The 20,881-nt window shown below is 39.2% G+C and overlaps 1 protein-coding gene across 1 annotated transcript; it reads left to right on the top strand.

Moving 5' to 3' along the window:
- The first annotated feature begins 1,622 nt into the window (after positions 1–1,622).
- On the top strand, positions 1,623–20,860 carry nhej1 (nonhomologous end-joining factor 1). The gene is made up of 8 exons (XM_036570476.1): positions 1,623–1,719; positions 2,076–2,309; positions 2,837–3,055; positions 3,206–3,344; positions 4,857–4,915; positions 18,809–19,007; positions 19,107–19,192; positions 20,564–20,860. The coding sequence occupies exons 2-8, from the start codon at positions 2,100–2,102 to the stop codon at positions 20,648–20,650; spliced, it is 999 nt and encodes a 332-aa protein (XP_036426369.1). The 5' UTR covers positions 1,623–1,719; positions 2,076–2,099; the 3' UTR covers positions 20,651–20,860.
- Positions 20,861–20,881: the final 21 nt, after the last annotated feature.

Raw genomic sequence — 20,881 nt, 5'->3', positions numbered from 1 at the left:
AAATTAAACAGGCATCTGCTTAGACACCAATATAATCCTTTGTCACTGAACTTGAGTTTACGCTTACATTTTTCGAATAAATAAACATTATTTAACAATTACATATTTTCATGGTTTTCCTGAGCTCATACTACCTGGCGTGGTATATTGAACCATCATAACCATGACTCAATTTTTTTTTTTTTTCACAAAATTTGTAGGATGCAATAGTCTAGTGCTTCTTTTGTAAAAGCATGTCAAAATAAAAGCCCATTGTTTTTGGTTGTACCACCTGACATTTGAAGAAGCAGGGACTTGCGGACAAAAGTTCTTCAGTGAGTTGAGCACTTTTAATTTTGCCTTATTTTGTGACACTTTTATTTAGAATGTTCTATAACTAAATTGCCTTTTTGGTAGTTTATGCAATCAACATATATAGTTTCACCACCTGACATTTTTAGATTTTTTGGGGCAAAAAGCAGCAGCAGACTGATTTTTCAAAATGTCTGCATGATTAACTGGTTAAAATGTAAACAAATTCATTCAGAGTGATTTGATGCTATATGCTCCATTCTAGGGAAGCCTACAGAGGCAGAATCACTCACAATGGTGGTGACAGGTTGCCTCCCAAAACGACCACACAAAAAGCTACTGCACTAAATTATTATGAAAATGGTGCCTGATGTCTAAGACATTGTTTTATGATAGTTTCGAGATTTCAGCCTAAAAGGATTTTTTAAATCTATTAATGGCGGAGAGGTACGTGCAGGACGTTGTAAGGCAAAACTGTCCCCAAAGAAATCTTATTTTTTCTGATTTACCACTATTTTACAATTATCAGCATTACATATAAAACCTCAGGAGACATGCGTAGGTTCACTGGTCATTTTGCATAGTAGGCTAAATGAAATTGATATGTTTACACCACAGACAAGGCGACTCGTTCCTATCACCACCACTGTAAAGAAATCTGAGCTGGTAAGTTTCCCTGTAATTAACTAAACAACTTTGTTTACATCTAAACGATTAAATTAAGCACAGAGCCAATGACAGACAACAAAGGAGCTCCATCAGTCTACTCACCGCTAAGACCACCAACTGCATGTAATTCCCACCTTTTTCCACTCTTACCTCTTTCCATCTGAGCCACACCTTTTTCCAAACTTGCTCCCAGACACTCGTGTCAGCAGCGTCTGTGGAAGGGGCTCACTGGCATGTCGGCTCTCTGCAGTTTGGCCTGGTGAGGGCAGCAGAGGAAATAATGACTGACTCAGATCTTCACCCGGTTAAGTGCAGCGACCTCGGTCCTGCTGTTGAATCTTCGGATTAGTAGTCTGTCTTCTCTGAGAGGATTATCACTCCCCTCCACAGTGGTTTGATTTCCTACCAGCCAGTCTCCAGAGCAGATCCACACCTGGAAATGAAAAAAGTACGAGTATACTGGAGCAGATTTACCCCCTCCCCTCCAAACACACACACACACACACACAATATGTCCTGTTCAGTGATGCTAAAAGAGTTGTAGGGCATGAAAGTGAGATTATGGCAGTGATATAAAGGAAAAGTATAATTTACGCCTCGGCTTTTGATTAAAAATGTTGTCACAGTAGATTTAAGTGTTTTATTTCAGATGTTAACGTTTTCACACACGCACCCACAGAGATACTTCTCAAAGCGGAACTCTTTGGTCTAGGTTGTAGATCTGGGGAATAGTACATGCAGCGGAACGGTCCCCAAACAGTAAGTAACCAAATTGTGTTTGATATAAGTCATCACCTCTCTAAACTGTTTTTTAAATGCTCTCCTTCGCCTTTTACGTTTCTTCATAACACAGGGGCACGTACCCAATAATTAAATTCTCACTATATAGCCTATAATTATGGTTTGTGGAGTCATACAGTCCGAGTCAAAACTTGGTTTACAGTCAATTAGCTAGCAAGCTAACCAACTTACTACTAAGTTAGCTAACTGTCTAAAAGGTAAGCTAGCTAATGTCACGAGTGAGATGTTTACATGCTCCTGACAACTAAGGGGTTAGACCAAAGCTGGCTACCCTGCCTCTTTTTAGACCAGTGTTTTATTCTCTGTCTTGCCAGTTGTAAGATCCATTGCTCAGGTGGATGGTGGTCCTGCGGTACGGTGTTATGGAGACCACGGCTCGCTTTGAGGCAGCTATTTCGGCGCTGCCGTGGGTGCCTGTAAACGTGGGGGACTCTAAAATGCTGGCCAAAGCCTGGTTCGGTGACACAGAATATAAAGTGCTTCTGAGCGACCTCACCAACGTGTGGGAGGAAGAGATGAGCAGAGACAGTATCCAGAGTCGAGCTCAGGCAAGCATGTTACATTCATACAGCGCTTAGGACTGGTTGGACAGTGTTTTGACCGTAGACAATTCGTGCAAACAACACTACATGTGCTGCTGCATACTAAGAGGAAAGAAATACACTATATACTTAGATAAGATCTGCTTTAAATGTCATTCATGTCTCCAAGACTTAGTTCAAATTCTATTTGAAATCAGTGTGAGCAGGATTCTCCTATTTCTGTAATTCTGCTCCTGAGAAACAACCCTTAGATTTCCACTCACCAAAGTCTTAATTGAGTAATATTCACATCTTATATCGCTCTCAAAAATCCTTTAGCCATCTGTCAGTGTCGGAGAAGATAACATGTTTCCCTCTTTTGTCTCCAGAACGTCTTATAATTAAATGCTTATGTTAAACTCCTCTTAAATTTAGAAATCGGTGATCATTAATGCAACGTTGAGATCTGTTTTATTTCTCTTGAGACAAAAAAAAGGTTGATCTTAAGAACAACTTTTTTTTTCCTTTTGGAGCTAATTAACTCTCTCTCTCAGGATCTGAATAAGCGTTTGAGGGCTCCAGTACAGGCGTTCTTTGCTCACCTGCGCTCTTTGGCAGTCCCATGTCTCTCCGGGCAGTCAGATGACCAGAGCACAGCATCATACTTCTCTCTTGAGCCTCGCGGCAGCCATCTAACTGTCAAACTCAAAAGCGAGCTAGCAGGAATGCCCTTCTATTGGGAGTTCCGATGCACCCCTGCCCCGGTAGAAGTGGTATGTTGTGTTTTTACATAAGCAGCAGCTGTTATGTGGTCTCGAAATTTCTGTGAGATGACTGTAAAACATCATGAGAGCTTATAATGTACAGTGTGTTTTTAATACAATACTCTTATGTATCTGCTGTGTTTATGTCTTGCATAAAAGGTGTCCAGACAGCTGGTGCGCCCCCTCCTAGCTGTGACTCTTGTACTGCAAAGGCAGGTTGGGGAGCTGGCCGCTCTGCTGGCTAGGAAAGATGCTGAGATACAGGACTACAAAGAGAATGGAGCTGTGCTTAGCAGAGGTGAGACCTTCTTCTGCACCAGGGCTTGTTGGTTTCAGTAATGGAGTCCAGCAAACATTTTGATTTCCCTACTCACACCAGATTCAACTCAGTGTTGATCACAAGGATTGGTAGTGGTGTTACAGCAGGAAAAATCACCAAACTGTCCTGGATTGCAGCACTTCAGGACGAGAAATTTTGAACCCTGCACAGCACTCACAGTAGGGTTGGGCTATATGGTTTTATTTCATCATTATTGCAATAACTTATGTCACAACATGCTTTTCTGGGCATATAGTAGATAGAGTCATAAGCAACAGCAAGACAGTATAAGTAATCCTTTTTAACGGAATATACTAAAGCACAGAGTTTATAATGTTGAAAACGTACTTATAGTTTTTTGCTAGTATTTAAAAGAAAACAAATATCATCATGTATTTTCACATGCAATATTGGTTGGGTTTGTGATTCAAGTTTTTTTTTTTTTTATGTAGTAGATTTCCTGCACTGTCACCCATTTTCTCTCTTGTTCTCTCTCCCTCCCCCTTGTAAAGTTATAATCTATAGCTGCATTCGAATATCTCTGGAGTTTAAGGAGTGGGTGAACGTGTTCCTAAATGAAACCAGTGATGAAGTTCAACAATACATCACTCACATATACTATAAGGCCAAAAGTTTGTGGACACATCCAATGTTTTTTCCAAAACCAAGAGTAGTAAAAAGGAGTTTGTCCCTCTTTGCGGTAGTAACTTTCTCTACTTTTTGGGCAAGGCTTAACACTGAATGTTGGAACATTTTTGTGAGGTTTTGATTGCATTCAGCAGCAGAAGCACTAGTAAGATTAGGTATTGCTGTTGGGTGATTAGTTGTGGATCACAAACGCGCTCCAGTGCATCCCAAATGTATTGGTTGGTACTCTATCACTCTAGAGAACGCAGTTCAACTGCTCCACAGCTCAGTGCTGGGGGTCTTTATACTCCTCTAACCTACGCTTGGCATTGGACATTGTGACCTTAGGCCCATGTGCAGCTGCTGTAGAGAATTCTGTTCTATTCTCACTGCTTTTCTGTGAAGGCTATACAAGGTGTGTGTGCATTTGAACTCCTGTGTCAGCAGTGAATGCACTTTAATTCAGCTGAATTCACTAATAAGAAGTGGTGTCCACATACTTTTGGACATATAGAGTAGAAGCCATAGATTATGAGAGATATGTGTGGGGTTGGTGTGAATGTCACAGTGTATTAAGCATTTCTGCAAATACCAGAAGTAGTGAGAGGAAATTTAGTGCAGTGCAGAGTTAAGTAACATAGCAAAGTATCGTAGCTGTAATCCATCTCTAACAGTGCGTGTAAGTGGTTTAAATCAGGTTTGGTTTTCAAATTTAGCAGGTAAGTTGGGGCTTTAAAGTTGTGAGTACAGGTCAGGTTTAATTTCATGTCCCTGCAGACCTCTCTAAACACTCTCACATGCAGACACATATGGTAACTCATGTAATCTTCTCAGTCGTGTATGTATATATCTGTGACTCTGCAGGCAGGCTTCAGACCGAGCCATTTGAGGAGGAAGCCTATCAAAAGAATTTTATCACCCAGGTGAGAGCCATTTTCTCACACACAAACACAGTTAGACGAAGTCTTAAAATTTTAAACACAAATCTGTACCCCAAATGAACTTGTATGAGTTCCAGCTCAGACTTACCCACAGAATTCAAATGTGAGTGGAGTGACCATGCAAAAAAAAGAACGAGAAGCTGACAAGAGCCCACAGGGGGCTGGACATCTCTATGTGAATCGAAAATTAATTTAATTGCAAGTGTTTTAGTGTAAGTTTTTTTGTGACCTTGATTTTTGTCGTAAACAAACTGTTCTCCTTTCTTCATTTCCTGCTTTCTGTTCCACTTAGTCATACAGATCCACACATATGCTTTAGTTAATTAGACTATGGTGTGATTTGTGGAGCATAGCAAGTGTTTGCCACTACAGCTTTTCAGTAGCCTTTGATAGTATGTTTTTTCACCCAAAGTGTGGGTGAGGGTGAAGAGAGCAAGAGTATTTTTCCTGTTTTTGTTTTGAATCACTGACCGATGTAGCACATTCCTGACCACTTTGCCTTGGCCTCACTCAAACATTTTGACCACACAAGGAGGAGCCTACCCAGCAGTCCCAATTAAGGTCAATTAAGAATTACCCTGGAAGGTGTGTGTGTGTGTGTGTGTGTGTGTGTGTGTGTGTGCGTGCATATATCCTGCTGATGTTTTTTTGTGACTGAGATTTGTTAGGCTTTGCATCACTGTTTGCTTTTGCTGCTGCTTAGTGTTGGGAGCAAGGCCATTGAGTTGCTGGGTCCTTTGATGTGTCTGTGTGTTTGGTTTTCGTCTGTGTGTACAAAGTCAGAGAACACCTTTACATTTAACTTGCAGTCAAAACGTCCATTAAGTACAATTTTTTTTTTGTCATTTTTCAGCATCAGGGAAAAAGCAGAAATGTAAATTACACAGAAGCATCAACAATGAACCATAAGATCAAATTCTTTAGTAGTGTGCCCACCCTTTTGTCTTTCTTACAGCTTCTTTTATTTTGAGGAGACTTGCTTTTAGTTTCCACACCTCTAGGGTTCAGTCTTAGAAGTTGGTTGCATTTTCTCATGAGCCAAGTAATCCCAGTTACATATTTTGAGTCATCAGCCAATAAAATGTCTACATATGGAGGATGGACAGACACACTTTATTTTTAGGCCTGATGTAAGTATAGGGCTTCTCAGAGATGAAAGCTTTAATATCTGATGTTTTTATCTGATGACAGTTTTTGACATAATGTCAGAGAAAGCTTTGGGAACATTTTTTGTTGGGAGGATACAGGCATAATTTATTGGTTTTAAAATAGGAAAGACTGAAGAGTTAAAGTGGCAGAAGGATGCATTAAAATAAATAAAATACCAATAGATTTGTTATACTTAGTGTTGAAGGCCTTTGTGTAATTTTCTGTAAAATGTATTTCTTGCTTTTTTTTTGTCACTGAAAATTGAATAACTTGTACCCAATGGCTGTTTTGATTGGAAATTAAACAGACAAAAAGGGGGTCTCTGAGATTTGCACAGCACTGTATGTCAACAGGCTGTTGCATGTCTCAATACAGTGTCGATTTCTGCATAGCAGTGATGAACTCTTTATAATTTAATTCAAAGCTGAAATAAACATTTTGGAAAAATTTCTCATAGAAGTGCTGACCAAATATTGCAAGTACCTGGAAAAACAGAGGTCATTTGAGCAAGTGGCAAGTGTGTGTGTTGTCAACCTATTTGATCTGAGCACTGAAAGGTACTTTTATCTTCAGCTGTGGTTGTGTGTGTTTTCATGCATAGCTGTTTGTGCTTAAGGTGTGGAGATGCTGAATTCCATTTCCTGCCAAGCCCATATATGGATGCATGGTCCAGCATGGGGTAACCTCACTGTGACTCAAAGAGTGTCTGTTTGGTCAGTTTTCTTTAGAATCATGACGCATGCCTCAGTGTAGTGCCGGGCATGTGTATGTGCGCATGTGTGTGAGAGAGGTGTGTTTGTGCCATGACGCATGGTTAGGTTTCAGTGGTGTGTGTACGTGAGGGCAGAGAGAGAAAGAGAAAGATTGAGTCTTAGTTTGTGCCTTTTCTGTATGCCTTTTAGTGACGCATACTCTTGGTTTTTGGGGCTAGAGGGAAAAAAAAGAACAAACGAAACTGGGTGAGTTGGGAAAGCTTTCGGGTTTTGGCAATAAGTGACCTTTCTTCCCACCACACCCCAGCATTCGTTTTACCAATCTTAAACACTATTTATTCTACCAAACTAATCATTTAAACCGTTTTATTTCTTCAAACTTGTGCACTGTGGCCATTTGCAGAACTTTGTATAGCCACTGTCTTACACTTTTCTCTACTTCAGAAGAAAATCTTAATTATCCCTTTTTTAAGACAACTATTCTATCTTCTTAATCATATTTTCTAAAAAAGAGCTTTTATCAAGGGCACAGAAAGAGATTTTCCACATTGCTCCTGAATTTTTAAAAGGTGCAAAAACAATTAAAGAACAAATCCAAGATAGTCCTATACAGACAATTTTTCTATATTCTCCTCTCATGAAAAATCAAAAATAAATTAAAACTTTTGTCAAAAACATCATATAATGAAATATGATATTATGGATCATCAGCTATGTCAGATATGGAGACTAAGCAGCTGATCACACATAAAATGGCAGTAACCATGCATGTGATGTCAGCATTTCCAAATATATACATTTTTATCAGTCTACATTTCCACATTCAAATGCTGAAAATAGACATTTTAAAAAAAGCTCAGGGACCTAAAGCTCTGTTTTCGTGCGGAATGAAGGCTAAAACCTGGAGAAAAAAAATAAAAAACATCCAAGCTGATACAAGCAGCCCTGACAACCTTATAGTTTAACCAAGCATTTTAAATGAACAGTTTCAAAATGCAGCTCATCACTTCAGCCAAGACTGCTTATTCTATTTGCTACCTAAAACAGACTTAGTTGGAGATAATGATGCAGTTTTTTTTTGGTTTTTTTTTTGTTTTTTTTTACTTTTGACTGCAGTTTTAATGATATATTAGTATTTCACCATGCCCTCTGAGCACACCTGAGCATCTCATTGTAGGCTCAGATCACTGAGGATTATAGCTGTCTCCTCAACTTGAGCAAGCTTGGTGTTGGTGATAGAGATTAGCAGCATGTATTACCAGGGTGCCTACACACAGTGTTGATGGCCACAATTTTCGTGCCTTGGGTCAGACCACCTCTGTGAGACACTGGTTAACTTGTGCATAAACTGCACTGTTATCCCCTTAGCTCATTGCCAAGAGAGGCTGAAGGGCCTGGAAGCTGGGAGCAAAGCTGTGCTGCCAGTGCCACTGCGTTCAGCAAAGAAAGCAGCTAAACGGCCCCCAGATGGTAATAAAAACGGTTCACTGTACTGACTAAACAGATGGGCCTGTTTTCTGAGGACTTAGCAAAACTAAAAACCCTTTTCAAAGAACTGAATGACAAGCATGGCAGTCACTATAGGCAAAAGCCTACATAGCAGCCGACTGGGGATTCCAATTTTATGGCGGATGGCACTCCAGCCCCCCGAAGCCTCTTTCTGGCTTGCCCTTACAGCATTCCAAGGCAAGTGCTCCGTCCAGTGGCGCCGGTTGCCCATGTTCCAACTCAAGCTGAGCTCAGACCTGAAAATGAATAATCTCATCATGCATGCATGTTCCCACTGGGGAGGATTTTGCCGCCCAATTTGTAGCGGGTTTTAACTCAACACAGAGGATGCCATCTTGCTTCAGTGCCAGCAGTGGATGCTTGTGTTGCTTCTAAGGTAGTGTCAGAGCCGGTTAATGAGGAGCCAGGCCTCTTCCTATTTCCCCCATTATATATATATGCTGAGTGGTTGGCGAGTGGTGCAGCTCATTGGCTGTTCCCGCTTACTGATGTCATGAATGTCCTATAACTCGAGTTTAAAAGTGCTCAAAAATATAACAGTGTGTTAAAATGTTTTATGCTGCTCTGTGTTTGGGAAATGAATGTATTATTTTGTATTAAACATTTTTAAGCATTTATAAACTATGATTTTGCTCAAATGCTCTGTCTTAACCCATTCATTGTGGTTGCTCAGGATGCCCTCTAGCATATGAGAAACCTGCAAGACATTACTGAGTGTTAATTCTCCTTTTTACAAGTTCTCTGGTAGTGTCACCAGATAGAGTGCACCCTGACCCGCGTCACCCCAGGGTGAACTAATTAAAAAGCCCAGATAACTTTCCAGAATTTCAGTTTCACTAAACGTCAGAGGCTCGCCAGTTAAAACAATACCTTAGGACAACATTTTACTTCAGTACTGTGTAATATACTGTTGCATACAGTGTGTACTATTTTTAATATTTTACTATGAATGTACTGTGGGGCCTAATAAGACTTGACAATATATTTACTTAAAAAATACTATACGATAAAAAAGCCGTATATAAACAAGAATGGGTTTAATTTAGAATGAGTAACCCGAAGGTTTAGTTCAATTGTCATTAGTCATAAATAAGACTTGAAATGCATAAAGGTGCTTTAAATCAGAGGTTTATTCAGGGTAAAGTCATTGACCACCCAAAAAAATTTAGTTATTTCCTGTGTCAGTGTAACTGTAACACTTACTTGTGTGCATATTTTCTGGCCTACTGTGAGGAGTTAGCAGTGTTTTTCTGTGTACACCTTATTCAGAATCTGTCCAACTTTATCCACCTGCCGCATCTCTTAATCACTCCTCAGAGGGCCTCTGAGACAGCTTGCACATTTTAACACAGTGAGGATGACAAAACTGTAAGCTTAAACAGGGGAAAGATCTTTTAAAAATCACATGAATGGTGGAGCTGTGAGGGACATTGATACACTTCCTAAAATTAATGTGCTAATGTGATTTTTTAGAAGTGCAATTTTATTAATGTGTGAAAAATGTATTTTTTTTTTTTAATTACAGTTCTCACCTGGATTGTGTTAGTGGAGCTCAGTGAGCCTGGAGTGTGTGGCTAAATTAAATGAGGCTAATTCCAATAAGCGCAGCTTTTATAAGCTCATGTTGTGGAATACCCCCACAGTGTGGAATGAAGACACATGGATAAGCTCTTTTTCAGGGCACATAATACGGCTACTAGAATGGCCAGAATTGTTAACTCTCTCTTCCTTCTGCTCTTGGCTTCCTGGCTCTGCAAGGCCTTAGCACCGACATAGCAACCGACGAACTTTTAAACGTTGCCCTTCAGCCGGTTGGCTGTCTGGCTCTGAGTCATGGCAGACTGGTGGCGAATGTAGTTCATTGCCGTGGCCAAGTATGGCTGGAGCAGTCCGCACTTTCAAATGCATGTGGGATGACAATTCGCTTTCTGCTCTTAGTTCTGAGCCCTGTCTTCGGCTCCATGGTTAAACAGTTACTCTTGAATGCTACTGAGTTGAGTGCCACACCGCTTTCGCTGCACGGGAACTTCCATGTACCCAAGCCGTGGCTGAGCACTAATGCCAAACCCCAGCCACGGATCCCAAAGCCACCTGCCTGCACTCCAAGATCATATTGCGCCACCTCTCTCACTGGGGACCATTGATGATGGTCCTCAGCCAGTGGGCCAAGAATTACTTTTGGCCCAACATATGGCCTAGAGGCTACAGGGTGCAGTTTTGTCTGCATGTTGACAGGCTGCAGGGTGCAGGTCTTCGGCTGGCCTCTTCTCATTTATTTTAACTTCCTTATTCCCCCTGGGCATAGCGTTTAACCGTTGAAAATGCAGAGAAATGTTCATGGCTATACATGAAGCATTACATCTTAAGACTAAAAGCAGACATACAGATAATGAGCGATCATTATAACTACATGCAACAATAAAGTACCCACAACATCGACTGGGAAGCTCTTCCACTGTGCTGTGCTTAGCCATGTTGTCATTTTTAGAATGGAATATTCCATTCATTTTATAAGCACTTTCATTTTGTTTACCCGGAGACCCAGATACAGCTGTGTGTCAGTCACACATAGCATATTTTTATTTTAATAAAATAAAATAAAAATTAAAAAAGCCTTTCTTCAGGCAATCAACACTGCTAGCATAAATGCTAATTTGGTAAGCATTGCTCACACCAAGCTAATCATGGTTCACCTAAGAAATTCATAGCAGCTGTAGTTAAAACATAGTCAACTGATGACTGAATAGACATTAAATCTGATTCTTTCTGGAAAGATTTAAACTTAGTCTGCAACTAAATATTTCCAAAGGGGACTAGTTAGCCTGCTAGCTATAGCCTGTTAGGAGGTGAGGCTATTTTAATGCCTTGTTCATAAAATGAATAAAGTGAAATACAACATGTTTAATAAAACATAGCATATGGTTTTATTTTGTGGGTAGTATAGGTAGTCAGAGGCAAACATGAACATATAAGTAAAGTTAAATCAGGAACAAATGTAACTGGTTAGCTAAGCTCAGCTGACAGGAACCTATGAACATTTCAGTCAGTAGAAAACTGATAATGAAGGATAAACTGTGATAAAGTGTCTTGCTAGACCACAACACTTACTCTTGGTAGGCGTGTGAAAATGCACACAAAAAAAAAACTTTTTCCCAACAAAAGGTGGCAAATGAGATAACATACAGCCATGACACTATTTCAGGTAAGGGGGCATAGTGAACAGTCAGTGCTTGCTGGTTTTTATGGTGCATTGTGAGAACTTCCAGAGAATGAATGGTCCAGTGCAGTGGAATGATATTGACAGTGAGACACCCTAGAAAATGGCTGAATCCTGGGCAGTACCCTGTCTACTGAACTAGGGAGCGATTTTGCAGTCTTTGCTGTTAGTAGATGAAGTAGAAGCCAACTAATCGATGACTTAATTTTTTTCAACCAGGTTTTTTTTTTTTATTACAGGGCAGTGGTGAGTGGTGTTTGTTTATTTGAGCTTAAGCCATATCACAGTAAGGAGCTACTAAGTATCATATGCTAGGAAGTTAGATCACTAAGAAAACCAGTTGAGCCAATTCGGTTTGGTTTAATGCAGGGTTTCTCAACCAGTGGGCCGTGAAGCACTCTCTAGTGGACCTGAACTAGGGGGGTGCAGTAGTTCGTAGTGGGCCGGAAGAGACGTATAAACAAAAACACCGCAGTCGCAGGCTAATTAGACGTCATCAGTTTGAGACAATGCAACCGCGGGCATGCAGCGCAGTTAGCCACGCGTATCGGTTCCTCACGGTGTTTCTTCTACCTTGTTCGGTGCGGACCTATCAAACTTTTTTCTTTAGTTCGCTCCGTTTTGACGTGCGTAAACAGTCCACCTGTGTTGGGGTCTGAAACAAACAGCTGAAACCCGCGGGTCTCGGTCTGCTTCCAACCGAACCCTGTTCAGTTCACTGCTGGAGGGAACGCATTTTATGATGAAACGCGGGAATTCATCAGTAGAGCTGGCTTTCCTCTTCTCCTACCAGCACGTCAGCACTGTATACTGTTTAGTGTAATCTGCCTGTTTTAACGCCTGATTTATTGCTCTCATATCGTTCTTGCAACTCGAGCTGCAGCTGATAAAAACGACAGATGAGCCATAAAATAATAGCGAAGATCTGTGTTTGATTTCTGGCATCTACGACCTGAGTAGTTAAACTCAACTTGATAAACTAATGACAAAGAAGCAGATATTATATAAGGTTTATTATTATTGTTGATTGTAGCGACGCTGATGCAAGTGAGTGGAGTGAGGTTTATTTCAAATGAGGCGCTAAAACCCTGAAAACTGAAGAGACCAAACAGTTACTCCTGTGGGAAAGAGTATTTTCAGTGAAATCGCGATGGACTATAGTTATAAACAGGTGGGCCTTGCGGTGAAAAAGGTTGAGAACCCCTGCTTTAGTGGTTACGTACATATAATACGTACAGTGACACAGAAGACAGTTCTGTTTTTAATCCCAGTTATTTATATGACAGTCATCAACTAAGTCTTCATGATTGTGACAAGCCTATATAATAACAAATAATACAACTTGCACCATTATTTAGTATTCATAAATACATAACCCCTCTTTCAGTTTAACATTTGCTCACAATTGCCCTCAAAATAAAAGAGGAAAAAAGAGCTGTGTCTTTAAGGAGAGTTTTATGACCATGTGACAACTTTCTCTTTCCTCGCTGAGATGCAGCAGGTTAAACATCGGCAGTTTCACTCTGACAGAGACGGCAAGTCGAATGACAGAGACCTGAGGAATTTCAGCCTTCTGTGTCAGCTGTGACTTCATAGGAAAAAAACAGAAGTAGCTTCATAATAGATGATGGTGTAATAGTTTGCTTGCTTCTTGGTCTAGTCTTCCAAACAGACATTGCCAATGGAAAGCAAGGTTTCTTTGTAAAACTGTAGAAACATGTAGGATGTTGTTTGCAGATTTTCATGTTTGAATCCCAAAGAACTTCACATATATAGCTTGCACAGTCATGCATAGTGTGATCAGTCAAGGTGCAATACCTTCACATTGCTGAGCAATGTCTAGCAGTAGCTTGGTATCAGAGAATGAGTGGGCTTTAGGTTTGACTGAAATGGGGAAGAGATGGGCAGTTGTTGCCTGTAACTGAGCCCCTGCTCTGGGCTTCATAATCACCCCTAACCAATAAGCATGAAACCAGCTAAGAACCGTGCTGAGGTACGTAGGTGATTGCTAAGCTCATCCCTTTTCTTTTTCTTCTGCCTTTTGCTGTATTTTCCTGTTTTTCTCACTGTCTTTGTTAGGTCCACTTTGCCAAAGAACCCCAACAAGAGCAAGCACATCTCTCAAATCTCGGCAGTTCTATAATCCCTCTTTTAACCCAATCAAATGGCTGATGCCTTTTTTTCCCCAAACCTGACACTCAAGCTGTGTTGGAGCTTGGACTGTAGCTGAGGAGAACAGAGGAAAGCCAGTGGGGAAAAAAGGGAGTAGGGGGGGAGCTTTCACTTACTGGTAGGCAATATGACAGAAATATAACATCACAACACTTGAAGACATTTTTGCAATTAATTTTTTTTTTAGGTTTGTGAAAAAAATTGTAAAAGACAATGTGCTTGTAAAACAGGAGTGACACATTTGAGAAAATGCTATAACAAACTGAGTAGTGTTAAGAAAAAGAACAGGATTCAGACAATAATAAATTAATAAAACAAGACAATGGCAGTGACATCCAGTTGGTTACTTTTTGTCACAGTTTGTGCAGTTACTGTATTGTCAATATATAATATCCAAAAAAATAAATGTACAATTTATACAATATTGGAACAGAAGCAGCCCTTTGTGTGGAAATTTCAAAGTGAATGGACTAATAGAAACATTAACTTACATTAAAAGTTAGGAATGTTTTGTCCTCTCCTGTAAAGTTACCATTTGAAAATACTTGTTTTTTTTTGGATAGCAGTGATATAGTTGGTTGTAGATGATGTTGTAGTTGTTGTTGTTGTTGTTGTTGTTTATAGGCCCTCTGTAGTTGTTTTAAATCTTTCTTTTTTTAATAGTTATTTAGTGTACACTTATGTTTAGGGATGCATCGATACTGATACTGGTATCAGGTATCAGGCTGATCCCATGCTTGCTTCCTCGTTCTCAAAAAATTCACAGATACCAACATCCAGATGCCAGTTGATACCATGTGACATAAGCCGAGTGTAGCTTCCGCACTACTGAACAAATGCAGTGAAGGAGAGTCTGCACACGCAGAGCCGTGTTACTGACTCTGTCAAAGGTCAGTTTAAATGTTCCCGCCAGGAATACACTGTGTGACTTTAGCCCATTTTAAACAAACACAAGCATGATCAGTTCCTCAATACGAGTGGAGACATGTAGGCCAGCTAAACTGAAGCAAAAAAAGTCAACATTTCCTACCAAAGTCTGTGTATGTGACTTTAGTGTTTGACTGATTAGAATGTTAATTTATTAACGTTAATACATTGAATTTTTTTTTTTTTTGTAAAATAGACTGTACGTAGACCATATTGTACATCACTGCCTGCTTTATCCTCAGTGCACTGTGTGGCACAAGTTAGAAAAGATGTTGTAGCTCAGTTTCTCAGCGGGTTTGCTTGAGCTCGGCATGCAGCATTGTTTTTAATGAAACGGTTCTATTTGAAAACGCTCCTACTGCTGTCACTGTGCTGCGGTGATTGGTGTTAAAAGAGAAAGATGAGGAGCATCTAAACTATGAATCATACTTTACTTAAAGCTGCACAGCAGTGCTTTTCTGACAAAACCTGCTCTTCTCCACTGCTGCGCTACTTGATCCAATGTAAATAATGTAGCTTAGCTAGGTGTTGCATTTCATTTAAAAATCAGCCAGATTTTAATGATGTAACTGTTAAGGTCATTACAACTGTCTTTTGTTGCCTACTGTATTTGGTATTACATTGGAGCATTATCTTAAAAATAAAAACATTTGATGGCAAAAAAAAAACAACACTGGGTGTCAATTTTCTCAAAATCTTTTTTGTAAAAATTTGCCCAAAACTTCTCTCAACAGCTCGATTAAACCAAAATCTTCTTTAAGGTCTTTCAGGTGTGTTAACGTTGTTTAGAACACAGTATGTCTTGGAAATAAAACTTTCCCATGGAACTGAACGCTAGGGGCAGCCATGTGTTGTGCAAAATTCTGACTCCTCTTTATGTCCACGCATGTCATGCAGGCAAATGGATACCACAGATGTTTGTGATTTCAGTTTTTTTGTTTATAAACAATTCAACCCGAATTAATGTGTGATATGTCTGCATGTGAAGAGAATTTGGCACAACGTATCTAAAATGGCTGCCCCCAACGTGCAGCTACATAATTTCTTTTGTTCAAATTTATGTTCACAGTAAGTCATATTATGCCATAACCCACATTGACAAGCCTATGTGACATTAATAAAGACCTGGCTACAGATTGAGCATGTTGAGGGAAGTTTTGAGCATGTAAGTAGACTTGAGTGACTGTTGACCTCTAGTGTTTGCTAGCACACTATCTGTCTAGCACCAATGCTAAACTAAAGAAGCCAAATTTGGACACCAAACATGTCTTGGCTGATCACTTGTGGGCAATTTTACATTGTCAGGGTATTGAGGACTAGGATCTGAAAGCAGCACCTTAGAATATGCGATGGAGACAGGGGAAGAAAGAAAGAAATAAAAAAAGGAAGAATAGATAGTAGAGAAGGGGCCGTGTGTGAGTGAAGACAGATTTATGGGAGTGTGTAAAGTGAGGCTCTTTTCAGGGTTCGTTCCAAGACGATTAGTTAAAACTTCACCTGCTTCTGTTTGTTTTCCTTTGGCCATGTGAGCACACACTGGCATGCATGTCAATGTGGGCAAAGAAGAATGAAGCATTCAGAGGCTTTTCTGTTGCCCTGATATTAGTCGGTGTTTTAGTGATGTGACATTGCAGAAATGTCTTTGCTTTAGAAATGTTTGCAGTGTCCATAGACTAGGTGATGTAACCACATGTGGTTATCGTTTTATTCAACACCAAATGAAAATCTGTCACTTAGGATCTCTGTGAAAACTGATGCTTGGAAAATGTTAGTATTAGACAGTCCTTTGGGTCAGTGTAGGTCATATTTAAGGGGCTCAGTGTTTCTATGAAAGTGGCCTTTCGATTCAAGGTGTTGATCTGACGGTTGGGAGTCCACACTGTTGGCTTTAGCTTCTCAAAGTCTTTACCAGTCTTCTGGAATCTTCCGTGAGCGATGCCTTGGGTTAGAGTGGAGTGTGAAGGTAAACTAGCCAGACAAACAACAACACACAACAACAACAACCACTGCAAAATGACTGTGGTTGTTTACACGCTATAAATGGGGGAGTCAGCATGGTACAAACACACACATACACCTCTCTTTTTTCCTGTATGCTAAAAGCATATACTAATTTCTTTTTGACCTCTCTGTACTTTTTTTTCTTCTTTCAAGTGAGGCTTTTGACACACACACACACACACACACTGATGAAATGATGAATAGTTCACGTGTAGAAGTAAGTCATCTGCTAGTATTATCCTGGCTATTAATATAACTACGTTTGGTAACACTTTACTTGAACCCTGCTACATAACATTGACATAACATGTTATGTAGCAGGTGATGGTCTCTCACGACCATCACCAGTAATGATTATGAGAGATGCCATAATGCTTGATTTCATGCTGGCTTATGACCCATGTCATATGCTGATTTTTGCTAAGTATGCTTAACATGAAACAAATCACGTGAGGACAGTCAATGGTAATAGTAACATGACACGGTTATATTACTGGACATTATCTTGACAGCACGTGACCGCATATAATATCTGCCATAACACATCTATGGCATAGTTATGTAAATAGCAGTAGTATGTTATGTAGCAGGGTGTAAGTAAAGTTTTTCCCTGATTTAGGGTCAGTAAAAATATTGTCTTTGACATAAATTACAACAGAATTAAAAGTGCTGTATTTTTTCACACTAAAAATACCAGTTTTACATTATGTGAACATTTCATGATGAATGGATTGATAGAAATGGTGAAGAAAATTGCTTTGAATAAAGTCTTGTTACATTAATGTATGGTAATGTATATTATTTTCCTTCTCCTATAAAATAACCCTTTTGAAGTTGCATGTTTTTTGTAGCGATATACACTACCGTTCAAAAGTCCGAAATCTTTTCTTTTTTAATATTACGAAACTAATTTGTTGAAGGTGCATGTAAAAAGATTAAATTAAGAGCCAACTACTTTACATGGTTATTGGTTTCTTGTTAATTCATAGGAAACTGTAAAATAGGAAGAAATGTCCAGAATGATAAACTGAACTGTAGATGATTCTATAATGATTGAGAAAACTGTATAACATTGAGAATGAAGTTATGATAAAATTAGCAACCAGAATGCCTTGTATTTGAAATATGGTAAGGCAAATAAGGTTGTAAAGATATTAGACCATTACAGTATTTTACTTGTCATTTAATAACTTATTGGTGTCCCCAAAAACAACTTCTTAAAATGCATGCTGGTGTCTAGCTTATTATGTACACTGTATTCATTATTGAATGAAACAACAGCCTTCATTTGTAATGACAAGGGATTCCAATGTACAGTTGTGGAGTATTTAGAAGCCAGAGAAAAATGAAGGGATGAGGAAAAAACAGAGGGGAGAAGAGAGAAAGGAAGAGTGTCCTGGTTCAGTGTGGCTTTTTTTCCTTCACATTGCTTGCTCTGTGCCCAAAGAGGAACTCAAAGCAGCCAGAGCATACATTTATTTTTACAGTATTTAAACAAACAAATAATAAAAATAAATATATGTAAACCCCAAAGCCTACATGTATTTTTAGGAGCCCCTCACTCGGATAGCAGAGTGCGACCACCAATTTCACCAGGTCAATATTTGGAGAGCTAATTTGGAGAGCTTGTCCTCTCTGTTGTGAAAGAGTGTGTGTTTGAGTAGACATGGGTGTGCATTTATCTCTGTGTGTGTATGCATTTATCTGACTGTTTGTGTGAGTGACTACACATACGTATATTAGTACGAATGTTTTTAGTGTTAGGCCCAGCGTCAGTGAGTCATTTAGTGGGACAATGCTCTACTAAAGCCACTACGTGTTGTACATGCATCTGTAACAGCAGGCGACAGTGAATGACCTGCATGTGCTCAATATACAAGACTTCATTAACATGGTAGGGTTTGAATGCATCACTTTGTATTGGCTGCAATATGGGGATGCGCTGTATGCTATGGTATGATAGATTCCTAAATGAGTAGATGTAAATATTTAAATATGGCTCTGCTGTTGGTTTCCTCCTGAATAATTTTCTTTTTGTGGCACTTGGATACAGTGCACCACCCACCCCCACCCCCACAAGGCCACTACTAGGATTTTTTTTTTTAATATATATTTCATTATGTTATATAATGAAACTGTAAAATACCTAGACAATTTCTCACATGTCTTCTTTTTGCTCTTTATTAGATTCTTCCTCAGATGGGCATGCTGCAGGACTGTCTGGAGTTTAACTCTGGGTTGCAGGAGATGTATGTGGCTGTGAGCACTGCGAGAAACAGCGAGAAACGTAAACGCTCTGCTGAGCATGACTCTGCTTCAGCAGACAGCTTCAGCTTTGTTCCTGAACATAACACGACTGACCAGGACCAGAGCAGTCTGCTTACAGGTTGCTTTATTCATCATATGTTTACTTTCATCATCTGTTTCTTCACCAACAATCCGGCCATGCTGCCTTACCATTTTTGTTGCTTGTATCTCTCTCTAGATTTGAGGCCTATATCTGGGCCTGGGTCTAATCAAAATGATGTCCAGCAGCCATTAGGAGAAACCCAGGAGGCTGACAGTGAACAGGTTTGATGTTTTTCATTTCTGCCTAAGCATCAATTTCATTCATTCATTCATTCATTCATTCATTAATTGGGTATCTTTATAGCCAAATTGGTTGATGGCTGATTTTTCTTTTCTTTTGTTCTGAAGCTCACACTAGCTCCATTTCCATTAATTTTCTGTGCAGTTTGGAAGCAAAATGAAAATAAGTAAAAACGTTTGTGATTTTTGTTGCCCAGTAGCCTACCTACATTGGTCTGACTTTCAGCAAAAATTGCTTTACATAATGATAGTATCCTGCAAAAAACACATTAGTTTTGGTTAGCCATTAAAAAAAAAAGTTGTGTTTGACATGTTTCCATCTTTGATTTCATGTGTATGTCAACTTTTGTGCCTTTGGCTTCCCTGACCTCCCGACAACCTACTGATAAGGGAATTTTGTTTATTTATTTTTTTTCATTGTAATGTTTTTCATCAGAACCGTTATGCAATAGATCACATTTCTCTGCCATAAAAAGCTGTTTGAGCACTTTAAAGTTAGAAAGGCTGTAACCTTTTCTGGACATCTCTCTCTGTAAAAGCTGAAAAGTGGTAGCGTTTCTTTTAAAAACGCTCTCATCTCCTCCTCAGTTCAGCTGTACCTCTCTTCCATGTTCTTTGTGTATGCTTTGAGAAGGCCCTTAGGGAAATCTGTGACTTGAAATGAAATTTTACCTATGCATTAATGTGTTTTTTCCAGAAAAAAATATTTCCAGTGCAAGTTTTCATATTTCAAGTATTACCAAAAATTGATCTGCTGAAGTTGACCAAAAAAAGTTTTGTCTGCTTTTATAAAATATTACTGACAGTTTGCATAAACAGACTTTTTAAAGCGTTAAAAGATTTTTCATTAAAAAAATCTGTTCAATGGAACTGACTTCTATTATGTGGGCTAAATTAACGCATGAAACACATTAGCGCATTTCCAGTGGTTTCTGTTTGCAAAGTCACAGTATAAATAATATTATTTGCTCTTTAATGATCAAGTGCCTATTTAAATTACATGAATCAAATGAAGTGCTATATACATATTTGGTACAGGTTTGGGAGCAGCATTCAAAAACGGCATGAATGCACTTGACTTCTATTATGTCATGTAATTACATAACACAGCCAAAATAAAAATAAGAAATGAGCTGATGACCTGTTTGGAGCAGAAATCTGCCATCATGCACCCCTTTGGTTTTATATATGCCAATAGGACCTTTTTTTTGGAAATGTTAACACTGAGTTATACATGATGACCTTTAAACTGAGTAAAAGTTATCCAGTCTTTTATCGCCATTGCAGTACCAGTTATTTTAGTACTAATTATTTTGACAAGTAACCGTAGCCATTTTTTTATGTTTCAAATAGACTGTTCCACTCATACCTGCTGCTGCATCTGCAAACCGATCGACTCTGCGGCCCAAGAAGAAGAAAGCGGTGGGGCTCTTCCGGTGACGTTAGGTCTTTTTCGCATGTCTTCCACAATAGTATAGAACTTTTCTCAGTGGACTATTACTTAGATTTTCTATGTTCAATTCTACTTAGAAATCTAGATACAATGAGTGTTTTTAATTGTTCTCTGGATTTTTTATCTGTTTTAATTAAGACTGTCCACATGCAACATTTTATTGAAATAAAGAACTAAGCTATTTTATTTGAAATCAATGAGACTGGGTAGTTTTGTCT

Source organism: Colossoma macropomum, unplaced genomic scaffold, assembly GCF_904425465.1.
Source record: "Colossoma macropomum unplaced genomic scaffold, Colossoma_macropomum, whole genome shotgun sequence".
NCBI lineage: Eukaryota > Metazoa > Chordata > Actinopteri > Characiformes > Serrasalmidae > Colossoma > Colossoma macropomum.
The sequence above is the reverse complement of the archived record's forward strand: the minus strand, read 5'-3'. Positions and strand labels throughout refer to the sequence as shown.